Source organism: Salvelinus alpinus, chromosome 2 (assembly GCF_045679555.1).
Source record: "Salvelinus alpinus chromosome 2, SLU_Salpinus.1, whole genome shotgun sequence".
Classification (NCBI taxonomy): Eukaryota; Metazoa; Chordata; class Actinopteri; order Salmoniformes; family Salmonidae; genus Salvelinus; species Salvelinus alpinus.
In genome coordinates this window covers 26,873,287-26,893,231 of record NC_092087.1, presented here as the reverse complement: position 1 = coordinate 26,893,231, position 19,945 = coordinate 26,873,287, and the positions used below count along the sequence as shown (strand labels likewise).

Below are 19,945 nucleotides of genomic sequence, written 5' to 3'. Positions count from 1 at the left end.
AACATGTATTGTATAAGCACACCATTACATAATATGTGCATATAGAAAGAAATAGCAACATAGAAATGTTGATCCTAAGTGAGCTGGAGCTCCTGAATCCATGCAATTAAGAGAATACACATCTAGCAAACAGTTGGTGAGCACAAAAGGATTTTCCCAAAGTGCCTTGGTACTGATCCGCGGTGGATAACTGATCTGTATATCCAGTTCCACATGCTCTGTGATATATCAGAGAAATCACGATTAGACATCAATAGAATCATAAACATTATATTCCCTCTGGAATATAATAGGTGAAAACTTTACACTGATTCAAACACTGTGTAAATATGCATGTTGGTGTGAGGCTGTGGAGGTGGACTGATATAAGATGGTATTGTATGTCTGATAGAAGACCAGTTAAAGAAGTAGGTAGGGGCCTACTGTACCTCCTGTCCCAGCTCCATGGCACACAGCTTGGCTGACTGGGCCTTTGCATCCACCATCACGTTGAACATGGTGCAGATGGACTGAGGCACCCGGAAGTCTGTGGTCCGACTGCTCTTCTGAAGCTTGGCTTCAAAGGCCACCCGCGTCCTGGAGACAAGGAGATTAAGGAGAAAGGTTGCAAAACTATACACATACCCACAATGTGTGTGTGTAATTGTGTGTAAGCAAGTGTCTCATTCAGGTCCATCCTCTCACCGTTTGATGCAGGACTCGATCATGTCGCTGGACATGAGTTTCAGCCTGCTCTCCAGGTGTTTGCCAAACTCCTCCTCAGGCCAGTGCAGGTCTCTGATGAAGGTCTGTAGAGCGTCCAGCTTCCAGAACAGGTCCTCTGACGTCCCCGAGCCGTTACTGGACAGGAATCACAGGGCAAAGGTTATAGCACTGGTACCTAACAGGGGTACACATGGGGGGTAAAAGACTACATCAAGGGTCAAAGAGGATGGGGCAAATCCAGGTCTCAGAATTCCATTTCTTTGGGTTATTTTTAACAATTACTTATGGGTTAAAAAACTTTGAATGAAAAACACTTTATTGTCGACCTGTTCCTGGCCAATGTGGTTCTATGAATTGCGTTCTCCAAGGTACCAATCAGTGTATGGTAAAAAAATAAACAGACATGAATATGTATTTGACCAATCAATAATCACAGTGAGTTGAGTGGTTATTAGAACAAGGGAAAGAGTAGGGGTCCATGCACACTGTAGGTTGGTCAGTTAGTTAGTGGACTCTGGAAAAACACTATGAAGGGTGGGGTTGCTTTCCGATGCTGTGGAAGAGACTGTGTCCCACTCCCGGTCCCCTTCCCCTAAACCGTTTAAATACAGAGAACAGCTCTCTCCAGCCACACAGGGGCCTCCTCACAGCTAGTACCCATAGGTAAAAGCTCCAACACAGGGTAAACAGGGATCTGTCCTCCCTTCCACAGACTGGAGGTCAGAGGGATATGATGGAAAGAAACACTTTTAAACTCTGGCTTTGGTTTGACCTCGTTTAATAATGGTGTATCATTTTGCATGATTCCATTCTGTTGTTTTTTAATCAGCTTAAAAATGTATTTGTGTCTTTCCACCATTCAGTTCAAACACATGCCGTAGGAGAAAAATGAAAAGCCGTTGATGGTTCTCCATTTCGAAACACTGCCTACTTTAACCACACTCCCCATGCTAGGGCCTTGGCATGAAAATGGCTACCGGTAGAACAACAACACTGGGGCAACTGGGGCCCTGGCAACAGAACATCAGATCACTGGGACAACTGGGGTCTGGCAACAGAACATCAGATCACTGGGACAACTAGGGCCCTGGCAACAGAACATCAGATCACTGGGACAACTAGGGCCCTGGCAACAGAACATCAGATCACTGGGACAACTGGGGCCCTGGCAACAGAACATCAGATCACTGGGACAACTGGGGCCCTGGCAACAGAACATCAGATCACTGGGACAACTGGGCCCTGGCAACAGAACATCAGATCACTGGGACAACTGGGGCGCTGGCAACAGAACATAAGATCACTGGGACAACTGGGGCCCTGGCAACAGAACATCAGATCACTGGCAGTGTTTAACTACATATTTTAGAATTGGCTAAGCCTGTTTTTTCCAAATGATCAACCATGTGCTTGTGTAAATGCGGTATTTGAGAGTTTTCCTTTGAGGTGAGTTTGATCTTTCTGGCTTATTTACAGGATAGTAAACCTGCGTCTAGATTAGGACTATCTTTGACAGAAAATGTATTCCTTTAATAACGATGGAGGTGAAAGGTGGTTGTGATTAGTTTTACTTCAGAGGCAACTTTTACTTTGGGACGAGACTTCCGCTTCATCTCATTGGGTGTTGAGTGCTCATTTACAAGGTATCAAACCGGGTACTTGGAATCCAAAACTTGGCGACAGCCAGGGTCTCAGTCTGTTCTCACACACACACACACACGCGCACACGCACACGCACACACACACACACACACACACACACACACACACACACACACACGCACACACACACGCACACACGAACACAGACTTTTAGTAGTAGGTGCTGAAGATGTTTCACTCTGGTTTGGGAAGTGGGATAGATAATGTATCAGGTGTAGCTCAAGTTGCAGGATAAGTTCTTTTAATCACCATATCTAAACATGCTGTAGATTTGCAATTATCTTTACGCTTTCTCCCACCAGGTCCACCTGGAGGAGCGCTCAGAGCTAACAGGTAGACATGGAGTTTTACAACTGACAGAATCACTAATGAAATGGGAAATGTCATATTCCGTCGATAACAAAGGGGGATCATTATCATGTGGTGAATGAGTTAAGATGCTCTGTATTAGAGTAGGAGTGTATCTGAGAGGCTCATGCCTCAGTAAAGACACGCCCCAGGAGACCAAGGGCTGATCAAAGCTCTCCAACTTCTGCAAGTTAGGCATGTTTGGTTTTATAAACTATTGTATGAATAAAATGCGATATATTAAATTTGATTAATTGACTACAATGTTTACCACTGTCAAATTGTATTGTAACCTATAGTGGAGTAGCTGCCATGAGCAAACTATACTGAACAAAAATAAAAAATGCAACATGTAAAGTGTTGGTCCCATATGAGTTGAAATAAAATATTGCAGAAATGTTCCGTACGCACAAAAAGGTTATTTGTCTCAAATGTTGTGCATCCCTGTTAATGAGCATTTCATCTTTGCCAAGATAATCCATCCAACTGACCGGTGTGGTATATCAATAAAATGATTAAACAGCATGATCATTACACAGGTGCACCTTGTGCTGGGGACAATAAAAGTCAACTCTAAAATGTGCAGTTTGTCACACAACTCAATGCCACAGATGTTAAGTTTTGAGGGAGCGTGCAATTGGCATGCTGACTGCAGGAATGCCCACCAGAGCTGTTGCCAGAGAATTACATGTTAATTTCTCTACCATAAGCCGTCGTTTTAGGGAATTTGGCAGCACGTCCAACCGGCCTCACAACCGCAGACCACATGTATGGTGTTGTTTGGGCGAGTTCTTAGCTGCTGTCAACATTGTGAACCGAGTGCCCCATGGTGGGGGTGGGGTTATGGTATGGGCAGTCATAAGCTACGGATAACGAACACAATTGCATTTTATAGATGGCAATTTGAATGCACAAAAATACCATGACGAGAACCTGAGGCCCATTGTGAGACCCATTTTCTTTTAAGGTATCTGTGATCAAAAGATGCATATCTGTATTCCCTGTCATGTGAAATCCATAGATTAGTGCCTAAGGAATATATTCAATTGACTGATTTCCTCATATGAACTGTAACTCGCTAAAATCAATGAAATTGTTGCAAAATCCCTTAGGCCAGAGCTGACCCCATCGAAATGAAGACTGTTGGATATTGCTGTTCATCTTCAGAAGTTCAGCCAGACAGCCAGCGTCCCAGAGGACATGTGATATGTTCATGCCAAGAACATATCATGTGCATGTTTCATGTTTCAGGCTCCAACAGAGACTCAATACACACTGAGTCACATGTGGTTGCAATCCAGTTGGGTGTAGAAAAGCTAGGCATTGTTGGGACGCTAACTGGCGGTAGATTTGTTAGTTTGGGCATTTGGAGGTTGACATTTGGTGATTCAAATCAGGCAGATTACTTGTTAGGCTCTTGTGTAGAAACAAACAGAACAGAAAAAGATGCCCTGTAACAGTGGTAATGTGGATGTGTTTTAAAAGGGAAAGTGAAACAAACTAGATAAAAGCAATGCCAAGGAAAACAAATAAAATTGGTGAGGAAATTAGCACAAAAAAAAAGCAAATTAGCACTAAAATATCTGTTATTGAAATTAAATAAGTAAGGGTATCTTTCCATTGAATTGAAGAGGCAAATCTAATGGTGACAAATAATGTGTAAAGTGTGTCCTATCACCATTGAAGAGACTAATGACAAAAGATAGTTGACTTTTGACAACTCAACATATGGTGACAACAAACAGCAATGTCATTCATACAAGGGGTACCATATGAACACTCCAGGGCAGGGTTTTTCACTATCAATTAAGACCTAGACAACCAGGTGAGGGGAGTTCTTTACTAATTAGTGACCTTAATTCATCAATCAAGTACAAGGGAGGAGCGAAAACACGCAGACTGTTGGTCCTTCATGGAATGAGTTTGGCACATGCTCTAGGGAAAAACTCAAGAAACATGTTTCCAACAATATTTTCAGATGGTCTTACCTGCAATGTGGACAAATATAAATAAATAGATAGTAAATAATTGTGTTAATACTTATTAATATATTTTTACACAATTGCCCACAAGTAGACATACTTCATGTGTGGATATCAACATATTTCATGTACAAATATATGGTACACATGATTACCAAAACATTAGCAGAATATTTGTTAACATGAACAGGAAAGCTTGAAAATATTGACAGTAATTCAAGTTTGAAAACTGAAGATATTAGCATCTACCTATACAGTATGTCTATACTGCATTATGACTAGCCTGGGTATCAGTCGATTTCTACTATAGACAACTTGAATGCAGAAACAGTAGCATCCGGGCTATGTAACCATTTCAATGGGGTGTTGATATTAGGGGTGTCCTTACTTGACAGGCTCCCAGGACTCTCTCTCGAAGCCCCTGTGGATGGACTGGGCGATGGATGACTCCATGAGGTCCACATATCGCACCACCAGTGGGGCATATAGGTCCTGCAGGTGTTTGTGGAACTGCCCATTGCACAGGTTATCTGAGACAGGACGGAGCATATAGGTCAGATGAAGTCATTCATTCAAATGTAACACCATCGGAACAGTCACCTCCAAAACGATAGGCACCCTTGATAATAATGAGCAAAAAATACTTGTCTAAAATAAATAATACAAATACTGAGTTATCTTGTATGCAATTTTTTAAATTTATAATTAGATTATTTTATACTACTAAAATTGGTTCAAGTCTGGAAACTGAAATGGCCATTACAAAATGTTGATTTTGTGGTCAATAATACATTTTTGGGGGGGATTTTGATGTGAGCTTGGGGTCATTGTCTTGCTGGAAGATCCACTTGCGGCCATGTGTCAGCCTCCTGGCAGAGGCAACCAGTGTTACGACTAAAATGTCCAGGTACTTGGAAGAGTTCATGACCCCGTTGACCTTAACACGGGCCCCAGAAGCAGTGGAAGCAAAACAGCCCCATAACATCAAAGATCCACCACCATATTTTACAGTAGGCATGAGGTTCTTTTCTGCATATGCTTCCTACTTTCTATGCCAAACCCACCACTTGTGTGGTCGGCTAAAGAGCTCTATTTTCGTGTCATCTGACCATAGCACCCGGTTCCAATCCAAGTGCCAATTCTGTTTAGCAAACTCCAGGTGTTTACATTTATTGGTTGCTCTCAATAAAGGCTTTTTTGATGACAACCCTTCCAAATAGCCTATTGGCATGGAGGTGGCATCTAATTGTAGTTTTGGTGACCCCAAGATTCGACCAAGTTCTGTAATTCTCCAACTGTAGCCCTTGGACTTTTCTTTGAATCCTGAACCATATTTCTCATTGTGTGTGGGGACAAGATACTCTTGGGTCCTCTACTAAGCAAGTTGACCACTGTTCCAGTGATGTTAAACTTCTTAAATGCTGCTTGAATAGTGGTGTAAGTGGTATATTTTGTTTTTCAGTAGTTTTTATACCATTGCCTTATCTATGAAAGTCAACCATTTGTCTATTCATTTGTGAGTTCTTTGCCTTTCCCCATGATGGTTGACATATGGATTTTACATGTGTGTTACCTAATTGTTACCTAACTGTTATACCCCAGTGAAACAGGAAGCCATTACAGGCCACAATTTTGTTCGATTTTATTTAGAAGAATCATTAGATGTGCCAATAATTTTGACACATCTCTTTCTCCAAGCAATTTTATTAGCATAAAACAATATAATTGTCCTTATTTTTTAAAATAGAATATAGCTTAGTATTTGTAATTTATTTTATTTTAAACAGTCTTTTTTGCTCAACTTTATCAAGGGTACCAATCATTTTGGAGGTGACTGTAACAGCTCTGGGAGAATGAATTGAAAATGCATCTCTCCTTCCTGTCTTCCTTGGAGTGATTGCTGATCTGAAATGACTGGCCAGATGAAAGCTATGAGATAGAACCCTGGATTTTACCTTTTGAATCCTATCAGAAGGAAGCTAACTCCTCGCTATAAGCTACCATACCAGATTTTCTCTCTTTTATATATCTGATGGCTATATATATATATATTTTTTAGACCAGGCAAGTTTCCTCTAGATTCAACTGGTAAAAAGGCAACGCTAACACAGACCAAGGGAGATAAAATGGAGGCCAGTGTGTGTTAATGCGATGGCTCTTGGCTCCAAACAGTGGGTCTGTTTTCCTCTTTATCCCTTTGAGCGCTCACTCTCCCTCTGTGTGTGTGTGTGCGCGCGCGTGTATAGAAGTCAAGGTCGATGATACACAGTAGGTGCAATGTTTATTTTGTTCCCTGATTGTCGCTCTCCAATTAGCCACTTGAGTGGCTGCTGTACACTTCGATGTATTTGTCCAGGAGTGAGGATGCAGGGCTCGCCCTACTCCCAGCCACCACTGTTTTAGACCTCATTAACTGCTTGAATGGCGTCCGACTTTGGCGCCTATCTGGTGCTAAGGCTATTTCATGACACATAAGCTAGCTGCTTCAGGGAGACAAAACAAATGACCTTCCATGTAACATTCCCCTGTGGTATGGTTTGGTAGTATTGGGATGCTGCTCTGTGTGTGTACTGTGTTATTGTGCTCCTGTAAACCACTGGAGAAGCCTGAGGGAGATGGATGGTTGATATCATGGTGGCAGGTTTACATTTCCAACTATACTGTCAAAGTCATGGAAATCAGAATTACTAGTATTACATGGGATTAGTCCATCTGTGTATGCTACAGTCCATCAACCATACTGTATGCAAAGTGTACACTATGGAATCTAATATATCATGACGTGTTGATGTGCAGGAAACACTTTGAAGTTTGTGGAAATTAATTCAGGAGAATATAACACATTAGATCTGGTAAAAGATAATACAAAGAAAAACATGCATTTTTTTGTACCATATTTAAAATGCAAGAGAAAGGCCATAATGTATTATTCCAGCCCAGGTGCAATTTAGATTTTGGCCACTAGATGGAAGCAGTGTATGTGCAAAGTTTTAGACTGATCCAATGAACCACTGCATATCTGTTCAACATGTTGTATCAAGTCTGCCCAAATGTACCTAATTGGTTTATTAATACATTCTCAAGTTCAGAATTGTGCACTCTCCTCAAACAATAGCATGGTACACTTTCGCTGTAATAGCTACTGTAAATTGGACAGTGCAGTTAGATTAACAAGAATTTAAGCTTTTTGCCCATATCAGATATGTCTATGTCCTGGGATTTTATTTTGTTACTTACAACCGCATGCTAATCACATTAGCCTACGTTAGCTCAACCATCCCGCGGGGGGGACACTGATCCCGTAGAGGATAAATGTCAATTTATCATTTATCAAAATACCATTAATTTCACCCTTCTTTTTGGCTTGTCTCCAGATGTTCTTGTTGCTATGATCATTGCAATGTAAATAACCAATCAGCTGTTTCAAAAAAATGTCCAACTATGAATGTGGCCAATTGTGCAGCAGTAACAAGTGAGCATAACAAGCTGTTCCAGTCCAAGTCCATTAAGCCACTGCAGGTGAACAACAGACTACATTACATTCTTCCAGACTCCTGGCTGACAAACTAGAATGAGACATTCCCTTGGGACAATTAGCCCAGTGCAGGTTCACTTCACAAAGGCAGTGGTAAGTGTTTCTCTTCTGACTCATGCTTCCAGAACCCTGGACAGCGCTCCTACGGCAACTGCAGTTCATTAATTTTATTTGTCACATGCACCAAATAATTACAGGGCCCACAGCAACCATTTCAATGTTAGTTTCAGCTCTTAGTAAGAAGCTCCCACAGTGCTGCATTGTCCTCTCAATTACCTTCATCCGTTTCATTATACTGGAGTTAAATGCAGAAAGGATCATGCAGTGTGAAAGTAACATTAGATCGTAACATATTCTCCTCAATTTGGATCTAAACACTAGGTTTTAGTTTCTCCAGTTCGCCAAGATCAACCACATTGAATATTCAATAAAAACCCAGTACTATGTGTCATGAATGCTCCAGACTGTGTGCTGCATGTGCTGTATGTGCTGTATGTGCTGTATGGTTCTGGAGTGCTAAACGCTGTGTGTGTTTGTTCATAATGTAGCCCTGGTTCAGGGCCTGGGCCGGGGTTGGAGGCACTCACAGTCGGTCCTCAGGAAGTCATTGAGCAACTGGAAGAGAGGGAAGCTGTCCCAGCTGTCAGGGGGCTGAACCTCCAGTGCAGCATCCATGTCCACTGCATAAAGAGACAAGAAGGTCTCTGCATGTTCCACCATCAGGTCTGACCACCACGCAAATGCCTAGAGAGAGAGGAGTGAAGGAGAGAGCGAGAGAGAGAAAACAGAGAGATGGGGAGAGAGAGTGTAGAATGAAAGAGAAGAGAGGAATACATAGAAAAAGAGAAAGGAGAGAAGGGGGTATGAAAGAGATACACGGAAGAGAGAAGGAGAGGAATGTGTAGATAAAGTTTGATGAAAAACAAATAGAGGGTGAAAGAGGGGAAAAGGGAGGCAGGTGGAGAAATAGACAAAGATAGAGAGACAAACAAATGGAGGATAAGAGTATGCAACTATAATACAAGCCTCAAAGTGTCATTCTCTAGAGAGGAAAGGAAGATAATGTTACTCCACCGACCTATATAAGGGCTCTTTTCTTCTCTCATTTTCACAATAAGAGTCAAGTTGTCACCTCTGAGGCATCACACAGAGATCTCTGGGGGACACGTTACAGCTTTGAGCACAGTGTTTCAGTTCTGCACTCGAGCACGGCTAAACGTGCGCTGTTCTGTTGGCCCACAGAGCGAAACACAGAGAACTGCATAGATACGGCTCCTTGACTAAGTCATTCATACAGAGCTGCTCTGAGCCTCCCCATAGGATAGACAGAATCAGTGGAGTGACAGAGTCTGGAACAGGCTGGTCTCATGCAGGTTAACACTCATCCTCCCATGCTCCCCCTCTCCCTGCCCGTTGTCCTCTGGGCCAGTGGAGGACTTGGCCATCAGCCATTCACATCGTCACACCTCTGTGATGTGAATGTTCCCATGGGCGTCATGCACTCTGGCATGGGACGGTTGCCATGACAGCGCCAGCAGCAACCAGCAACAGACTCAGGGTCAAAATGGAGAGGCTTATAACAATAAATAAAACTGTCATTACAGGCCTCAAGCAGTGGGAGGATTCATCTACTGATTCTTCACATTGGCTGCTGAATTGGGTAACAGTTAGGGTTCGGTTTAATTTCCATACGTCAATTTATGAACTGTATTCGCCATGGCCTACACTATACACAGAAACGTTACTAGATTTGCCAAATTACTTGAATAATAATGTAATTGACTCAAACTGACTGGTACATGGATGAGGTGACTGAGGGTACTGGGTTGAGAAGGAGTGGAAGATGTCTATTTCTGGTTATGCTGGTCTACTGACAGTGTTGGTGTTAATTTCCGATGGGAAAATTCACACAACAATGCATTTTGAGAAATGCAAGAGGGGACAGACGGGTCGGGTCACATTACCTAAGACAAATGGCATGCTTTTTCCATTGAGAGTAATCAGGTCTACAATGGAGGAGGATCAGCTTGTTGGGTGGAGGTGACTGGATCACCTCTCTTACCTGTCACAGCTTTCCCCAAACACACAGCACCACAGAGCAGGCCTTTCACTGACAGGATGGGACCAGAGTTGGCTGTGGCAGTTGGGGTGGACAGATAAAACTGCACCAGACCGGGAGGGGTGGGGGCGATGTGATGTGGTCGGGGGGGATTTCAGTGGGAGGGATCTGAGTATGATAGACAGGGACACTGCCACAGTGCTTGTTGAGGTTTGCTTTATCACCAAATGCAACCCTTTGGGCTGCACAAGCACAACTCTCCAGGATAGGCTGAAAACAATTATAAGGGAAGAAGTTGGGGTACAAGGCTATTACTAGGAAGAGAGATGGGAACAGTTAAGATCATCCCTGGGCATTTGGCATCTTCAGTACATCACATAATATGGGAGGTGGAGGGTGGCAGGGGTTAGGCGTCATGGCAGGTGGGGGGTGACTGGGGTTAGGCGTCATGGCAGGTGAGGGGGCGGCAGGGGTTAGGGGTCATGTTATCAGGATTTGAGGATCCATCACATACCTCTTTGCCCTGTCCGAACATTCCCCGCAAACAAAACAAACAATAAGAGAACAGGAAGGGGTTAAGTCAGGTATACTTCTGCAAAGTTCACATCCCTGTGCTTACTTTTTCCATCTAATGGTTAGTTGGCAGGACATATGTGATGATGACAGTGAAAGAAAGACATGATCCAAACCAATGGAGAAAAAACAAATGGTAGTTTAATTGACAAACTATACTCAAGAGCTAAAGGTCTGTTAAGAAATATGTCAACATTCTCTTTGTGAGTAAACATAATATGCATGAGGAAGACCATGCACTTGACCTAGCCTTCACATAATCAATAGACACATTTGGTGTTTAAAAATGGGTCACTGAGGTCTGTAAATTCTCTTCATGTTTCCAGAAAGAGTACAAATGCAGTGTGAACAACAGGATGATAGTCTGAATCATCATCACAACCAACCTACACTACACTGCTCTACACTACTCTACACAACACTACACTACACTACACTGCTCTACACTACACTGCTCTACCAGTACCATGCAACTTCTGTTGGGGACACCCTTTACAGGAAGAGCAACTTGTGACATCACCACAAAAACCTTTATAGCACCTAGGCTAGGATATGATTCAATAGGGTTAATTAAAGCCCTGTTGGGTATTCCCTTCTAGGAGGCTTGTACAGGAAACATAGTGACCAAATCAGAAGTCCCCCGGTCAAACTGTGCATTGCTCATCGTTGTCATCCCAAACGATGCCTGGTGCACATGAAATGGAGGAGTGAGAAGTGATACAACCTTTTTGACCTTTAAACCCACACCTTGACCCCTTACCGTGCAGGCCATTGCGGTCTGGCTAGCATGCACTAGTGAGATATGGAGGTAAAAAAAACTGATGTAAATACTGTACCGACTGTGACTGTAGCCTGTTAAACAGAGTCAGAGACAGAATAAATGCCCCATGGTTCACTGTAGTTCTTAACTCTCTGTTCTGATAATAACTGACCTTGGATTTATGTATGTGGGCTGTACTCACCTCTGCGTGATGCTCCTCGTTCTGTTGGAGGACCTCGATGACCAGCTCGGCCAGACGTATGGTGTCCTCCAGCTTTTTGGCAGGGGTGACTAAGCGCCCTACATTCTCTGAAGCACAAAGGTCACAGGTCAATATGGAGGGAGATACATGGCTGTTAAACTTTCCCTCAACATCTGCTCAACCTTATGCTAAAGTTGTGCAAGTCTCCTAGGGCAACACTGTAATACAACCATCTCTAGAACAATGCAGGTATAATGAGACAAATTAAAACAGGGAAAACAACAGACATGTTCCACAGTTATCATGCAAAATGTGCAGAACGTTGTGCATTCAACGGTTCGGTATGTGCTGACAGTTCGGTATGTGCTGACATCCACACTTTGAATGTTTCTTACGTGAGACGCTCAAGTTTAACATGTGATATGCAAAACGACACTCCCTGAAGTCTGGTAATTTCCCCCTGCTAAGTAGGATAGCTGTGACAACCAGGATAAATATAACCACTAAGAAAGTGTAGAGTGCAAGTATTGGCAGGTTTTTACATCAAATCCATCTTGAAGAACAAAATACACAATGAAAGTCTGCTGTTCACATTAGAGGTCTTCACAGATCCACCTGTACCCGGATACCAGAGACACGAGTGGGTCCTGTTCCAGAATTTAAATAATGTCACGGGTCTGAGTGTCACAGGTCTCAGATGTGTGTAATCTTAACTGACTTGTCCGGAAGGGCCTGTACAAATCCGAACGCGACTGCTGCAGTAGAGAGAGAGAAAGAGAGAGAGAGACATTTTATCATGTATGCCGCTGCTCTTACTTTTCACGAGAGTGTATCGATGAGCTTGTTGTTGGCCAATCATAAGTCATCAAAGCGGCAATAGGCTACAGTCATAGAGCCTCCGTGTGGGGCAAAAGTTAGGAGATACTGTATCTAAATCAATGGAAGCTGGAATTAAAATGACGTAATTAAAAGTTAAAGGACAAGGATAGGCTACAACGACCAAGAGCCAACAGGTAGGCTGCTACTTAATATTCTGAATGGAGTTGTTATTTGTTATTTGTAGGATGAGAAAGCACATGCACTGAAGCTTTAATTAACCTAGTTAGCTAATGTTAGCTAGCTTAACTAGCTTCTCCCAGTTTGATGCAGTCAAGACAGGTACTACGTAATCATATTTGATGATAAATAACCTAGCTATGGCAGTTATTAGTCCCCTATCGACTTGGTTGGTTGCGGTCTCGTCTCTCCCGCCCTCATCCCTGTGTTACTCTCTCACAGTACGGCCCCTCCCCCGCCTGCTAGAGCAACACCTCTCTCTCCCTCTCACGCTTTATCAGCTCCGGTTAATAAAGTAGCTTAAAAAAATCAATTTTCTGCTGCTTCCCTCACTCTGATCCGACTGGGTCTGGATCCGACCAGGTCTATACGAAACATATCTAGTTGTCTTTGGCTCGATTCGGGTCTCTCCTCTTTAAAATAAATGTATTTATGCATATCAGGCCCGGGTGGGAAAGCCCCCAGGTCCAAATATTGGACCCGTGAAGACCTCTAGTTCACATACTTTACTCAATGGATACTAATTCAGTCTACAGCGATCATGTTACGAAACACAACCAAGGGACAAATCACAACCATCTCAACTGACCAATGAGGTTGTGATGAAGCTACACATAAATGTATGCTTTTGAAATAAAGAAAAGAATAATGAATATGGTGAAGAGATGGTATTTGTGAGAGAGAGAGAGTCAGCATAGGTAACTGGAGAACTGCGTAGGAGCCTATACAATAACATATTGGGTGCTCGTTCAGACTTCAGGGCATCTGAGGGTCAAACATCTTTACATATGCCTGATCTCTTCTTAATGAATCAGTCTGACAGACTTTTCACAACAACACTGACTTACTTGACTTATTTTCCATTTCTCTGTCCCTCTTTACAGTCCCAGTAAAATGGAGAGATTAATGTGACAATGTGGACTTCTACACTTGAAGAAATGAGGCAAAGACCATGTCCTCTCCTCGCTGCTTCTGCTCTTTGTCCAGCACACACATCTGTCATTGTGCTAGTGAGGCTCTGTAGTAGCAGGGGTTTAATTGGCAGTGTACAGAAGTACAGCTCTGTGACGCACACACACTGGCAGAGCACTTTAAGCCCAGTGGTGTCTGTGGACTGGACTGTGGCCAGAGGATTGCCTCTGACTGTGTTGAAATTATGGTCTGGTCACCAGTATGGATGGAGGGTTTAAAAGAATGCCCGCAAACACAAAGGGCATTTCTTCCATTGGTCAATGAAGGGGCATGGGTGCTGGAGTGATACAGGTGAGGTGAGGGGCAAGGCCAAACATCTAGATCTTCTATAACAGAATCTCAGTATTGCCACATTCTACAGTATAAGGGATGTCCGCTTCTTTTTTAGTCAGTGACTGATTTAGACCCGGGAAACAAGGTGTGAGTGCTGTCTAATCAGTGACATTTAATGATCAATTACATCTCACACAGTGACACCAGCAAAACTGTGAACCTGAAACAGTTAATAATGACGATGACTATGTGCTATCATGATCTATGATATCATCTTGCTTCACTTACTTATTTCCAATATATCAAAATTGCCATTGATATAACATTATGGTCATATGGGAAATATCAGCCAGAATATCCAAACCATTTCATCAATCATATATTGTAACCAAACTTTGATATGAGGTTTTCATTCAAAACGATTGCATTTTAGTACATTGGAGATGTTCATGCACTTTCTGCAGAGGATGTGATACTTTCATTGCACAACTTATGAATTCAAATACATGAATTCAAACACATAATAACTGCTATCTTACATGTATTGAAGCTTGCCATAACGTTGTGCTACCTCTGCAGGTTTCAATCACACAAGTGAGATACTCAATGGCAATGGTCTGAATGGTCTTAAAATTGATCTCTCCGTTCATTTGTTTGCTAATTATCTCCATCTTCCCTTTTCCTCCCTTCCTCACTCCCTCACTTCTTTTCTTCCCCTCCTTGACATAATACATTTTTTAGGAAAGAGGAAACATCATTGCAGGAAAGAGGAAGCATTTTAAGAGAATTCAGGGGAGGCCCATTGATGGAGCTACTACACAGATGAGTGGTCTTAACAGGAGGGCTAGAGAGGGGACTTGATAGTTAGGGTTACCACAGTCACCCACTGGGGACGGCTGCATCTCCATCACTGGAATGCAGTGCAGGTACAGGGGAAAATACAGGACAGGGGTGTGGAGACATAACTCTATCACAACATTCCTGTAACCTTCCCAGGCCATGCCTCAGGAAGGCTGTGAGATGTTATGTTGCTATGGCTCTAACTGGGTTAGGATATGCTCATATATAGGATGGTGTCACCTGGATCCTGATCCTTCTTATCTTTCTGAGTTTTCTCCGCTAGGAGAGAGCAGGAGATAGGGAGAGCAGAGAAGAAGAGAGAGGGAAGGTGGGAGGGAGAGAAAGAGAGAGAGAGGAGTGGATAGTCAGTAATGAAAGCATAAGAGCAGGATAGAGTGGAAGTCTGGAAAACAAGTGGTTGAGCAACACCTTTCACCCAAGGGATCTCCTCTCCAGATCTGATGTTAACCAGTAGTCAGACATAGACACACATATAGCTTCAAACAGTAAAACATATACAGACAGTGGTCCAAACGACACCCCCCCACACACACCAAAAAACATAAACACTCCAGGACATACAGTAATATATGACAACATACATTATTAATGCTTCAGTTGGAACACATGCAGAGACTAAAATGTAGACATATTACATCCTGTCTACCTTACGGTTGCCACTTCCTGTTCCTGTTGTCTTACCACTCTGGTCCCCAGTGTGAAATGATACAAACAGGGAAAGTCATGACAATGTTCCCTATGGTACAGTAGCTGTATGGTGTACCTGTATCATGTACTGTACCAGTGAGACATGGTTCAACAGGACTGAGGGGGGTTTACACAGAAGCAAAGTAAAAATGCATTCAATTCGCAGACAGGCATGGTAACAGAATAAAAAGCTGACAGATACAGTAGATAAGATCTCTCATGATTGTCACAGACCGTTGGAGTCTTGGTCCTGGCTTGCCCTGCTAGGACCTAACAGACAGACACAGACCATGGGCCTGGATCTCTCACGGGTGGCTTTCACAGACAGAAGCAACAGATCAAAAGGAAAAGGACTAAAGAGAAGCAAGAGCGAGAGCGTGAGAGAGATAGTTTAAGAGGGCAGCAAGGAATGGTGATAATAGAGGGGATTGGGAAGTGTGAACGGAGAGATGTTGAAAATAGAAAAACATGGTTGAGGAAAGGGGGAGGAGGAGGAACGGGTCGAGGAGGGTGGAGCAGGATGAAGAAGGTACTCACGAATGGTTAAATCCATCACTTGAGACGCCAAGCAGAAGACAGGATGCTCATACATTTCTCTCTTTTTCCCTACAAGAGAGGATCGGGGCATGCAAGAGGCTGGGGTCAGAGGAGGAGAGGTCAGAGCTCTAAGGGTAGCTGAATGTGGGGGTTAGGGGTACCCACAGGTTCCTCTGTGGAGATGGTGGTGGTGGAGGGTGGGGTTTGGTGGCTGGGGAGAAGGTTTGGGATGGGCCCGAAGTGCCGAATGTGGAGGAGAGGGGTGGGTGGACAAAGGGTGTGTGGGCTGGCGGTCGCCTTTGGACACACTTTTGTTTAACCATTCGTCATGCCAAATGGTATTAAGGTGGGAGACATTTCTATCAAGTTTGAGTTTTTCCCAATCAAGGCAACAAACAAGCAAATGTTTATGAGAAACAGGATTTTTCTGCAGTATTTCCACTCCAAGATACTAAGGGGCATCTCCTTCAGTATCTTCGGCACCCTCAGGTATTTCTTTATAGAAACTGACCGGAATAGAGAAGAGCTGAATTTGAGACTAGATATTTCCAGTAAAATAGTATAGGTGAGGGTAGTCAAAGCTACACACACATAGAAATATATTCCAACACATCATTTAGTTTGTAAGCCAGTTCTGTATGCCTAGTAAAGAAATCCTGGGACATGCAACAGACAGATACTGGGTTGCTGCAGAGGGCAATCCCAGCATGCCTTGTGTATTGGCCTTCCTGACTTGTGTTCACACTACAAGGGGCTTGGAGTGAAGCAGCAAAGCCAATAGACAAGGAGGAGGAAAGCAGAGGGGGGGAAGATGAACAGAAGATGAAGGTTATTTTAGAACAAAGGAGAGGAAACAAGGAAAGGAGAAATTGTTGCTTCAGAGCATCACCCCACCTTGAAGCCGCAACGGTGTGCAAGAGGAGAGGGCCAGTGGGTTGACTGGCCCAGAGAGAAGCTGAGACACACAGGAGTCAGCATAAAGATGGCAGATACACGGGGAGTTGAATGCATTTTTACTTACTATACACATCTCTACTGTGCAAGTTTATTTAGGGAGCTATATCAATGTAAATTACACCTGTAAATGAAAAGAGAGTTAAAACTTTAAAAGCCCATCTAAAAGTAAGAGCAGCCACATTAGGGGAAGATGGAGTGTTTTTTTTTGCTGTTTACTGCAGCTGGGGACAGAACAGTTATATTAATTCAAAGGCGCCAATATTACTTATCACATTGTGAAAATTATGTATGAAATCTCTGCTTCGAGTTATCTACTGCATTTTTAATACAATATAAATACAACATCTTATTTCCATTATTTGATTGTATTTCAATGTTTGACTTTCCTCTTAAAATGTCCCTGAGATCAGTTCTAAATGGAGAGTTCTCCCAAAACACAAAAAATATATTTAACCATTGCCTTCCAATTTCTAGTGCCAGTGCTAAAGATGATCTTTATCTTTTTTGGAAATCCAAACTGTTGTCAGATGCCCTTCAATCTCACTTTATACACAGAAGATAAACCAAAAAAATCAGGCTGTTTATCGGTCTTTCTGTGACCGCAGATAACTTTGGAACGAAGTTGACTACAAATACACAGTTGCCGTAGCCTTCGCAATTGGATAAGCAAATGATAAAAAGGATGCTTCAAATGAAAACTGAGATGACTGCATTAAAACATACAGTAGGCCTGTTGGCTACATAGGCCTATATACAATATTTAAATCATATTGAAATCAATTTCATGTTCAGTCAATTGAGTTCAATTTGTAGGCTACACTGTCTAATTTTTGCCTCAATATTTGTGTAACAACATGTGCGCAATGATGTGACAAATGAATCTGTAATTTAGTGCATTATTATAGGTAAGCATTAGAATAAGCTGCCTCAATATTTGCAGCCATAATGTGACAATATCTCTCAGCTAGGAGCGGATCCGTCGTCAGTATTGTGGAATAATTATAATGTTAAGGTAAGATTTGAATGGAGAAAGCTGATCAGAGAACAGTGCTGCCTTTCTTTTGATCCTATCAATATCGACACATGCTTCAACATTGTACTTAGCGATGCGTGGTATTCTGGGAAACTCATGTTACATCAGGAACGATGCATCATTAAAATACTTGTAAGCCTAAATCCCATTGCTATCGGGAAAGTCCTGATGTTTAAGAAGTCATGTCGTTTGTGTAAAACAGTTGACCTGCAGGGGGCAATGTGGTAAAGCACCAGAGGGCATGATGTCTGTAGTATCTCACAACTGCTGTCTGATTGTGTCTGTAGGCCACTGTGCAACAACAACGTGTGTTAATCCCTATAGATATCAACGCTATTGTGGTAACAATGCTAGAAGGGAGACAAAAATGTTGACAGATCATAAATAGTACAGTACAGCACTGTGTGTGAAAGAGTGTAGGACACGGTGTGATGCTGCATTGTTTGTGTGTGTGTGTGTGGAGGGGTGTCAGTGTGTAAGTGGTCATCTACCTTCTACTTTGGCATATTCTGAGAGGCGCTGGTAGTTGATCAAGGCTGCCTGCTCCAGACATTTACGGATGACTGTCTTCACATCCTCCTGGGGCACAGGGGTGACGATATCCTTCATCAGCACCTGGGACAGAACAGAAGACATTGTAGAAGAGAAAAATGTCCCCTTTTTTTACCCCCTTTTTCTCCCCAATTTCGTGGTATCCAATTGTTAGTAGTTACTGTCTTGTCTCATCGCTGCAACTCCCGTACGGACTCGGGAGAGGCAAAGGTCGAGAGCCATGCGTCCTCCGAAACACAACCCAACCAAGCCGCATTGCTTCTTAACACAGCGCACATCCAACCCGGAAGCCAGCCGCACCAATGTGTCGGAGGAAACACCATACACCTAGCGACCTGGTCAGCATGCACTGCGCCCGGGCCGCCACACGAGTCGCTAGTGCGCAATGAGACAAGGATATCCCTGCCGGTCAAACCCTCCCTAACCCGGACAAAGCTAGGCCAATTGTGCGCTGCCCCATGGGCCTCCCGGTCGCGACAGAGCCTGGGCTCGAACCCAGGCTCTGCGATGCAGTGCCTTAGACCACTGCGCCACCCGGGAGGCCCAAAAAAACACATTTTTGTGGCTGTACCACCAGGGCCAGCTCCAGGCATAAGCGATTGCCAGTGGTGGAAAAAAAGTACTCAATTGTCATACTTGAGTAGAAGTAAAGAGACCTTAACAGAAATTGAAAAAAGGGAAAGTTACGCAGTAAAATACTACCCAGTAAAATACTACTTGAGTAAAAGTCTAAAAGTATCTGGTTTTAAATGTACTTTTAAGTACAGTGGTAGAAAAAGTACTCAATTGTCATACTTGGGTAAAAGTACAAAGTAAAAGTAATGCTATACATCAAATTCCTTATATTAAGCAAACCAGACGGCACGATTTTCAGATTTTTAATTATGGACAGACAGGGGCACACTCCAACACTCAGACATCATTAACAAACACAATATTTGTGTTTCGTGAGTCCGCCAGATCAGAGGCAGTAGGGATGACAAATGTTATATTGATAGGTAATTCTGTCCTGCTTGAGCATTCTAAATGGAAAAAGTACATATTTTCTTTAGGAATGTAGTGGAGTAAAAGTAAAAGTTGTCAAAAATATAAATAGTAAAGTAAATTTCAGATACCCCCAAAAACTACTTAGCATTATTACTTATGTACTTTACACCACTGCCTATCGCTTAGGGCCCCAGGCCACTAGGG

At 42.9% G+C, this 19,945-nt stretch overlaps 1 protein-coding gene across 5 annotated transcripts in view; it reads right to left on the bottom strand.

Annotated features, from left to right (window-relative positions):
• LOC139557610 (calcium-dependent secretion activator 1-like) overlaps positions 1-19,945 on the bottom strand; it is a 150,920-nt gene that overhangs the window by 26,892 nt on the left and 104,083 nt on the right. For 2 of the 5 annotated variants that reach the window (XM_071372646.1, XM_071372655.1), the window contains exons 17-23: positions 18,694-18,817; positions 16,213-16,281; positions 11,827-11,933; positions 8,820-8,976; positions 5,086-5,227; positions 685-840; positions 429-576 (exon numbers count right to left, since the gene is read on the bottom strand). In XM_071372646.1, the coding sequence (XP_071228747.1) occupies positions 429-576; positions 685-840; positions 5,086-5,227; positions 8,820-8,976; positions 11,827-11,933; positions 16,213-16,281; positions 18,694-18,817 (903 nt within the window). Of the gene's footprint in view, positions 1-428; positions 577-684; positions 841-5,085; positions 5,228-8,819; positions 8,977-11,826; positions 11,934-15,207; positions 15,247-16,212; positions 16,282-18,693; positions 18,818-19,945 lie in introns of all 5 variants that reach the window. The other 3 variants (XM_071372679.1, XM_071372663.1, XM_071372671.1) reach the window with 3 other exon arrangements.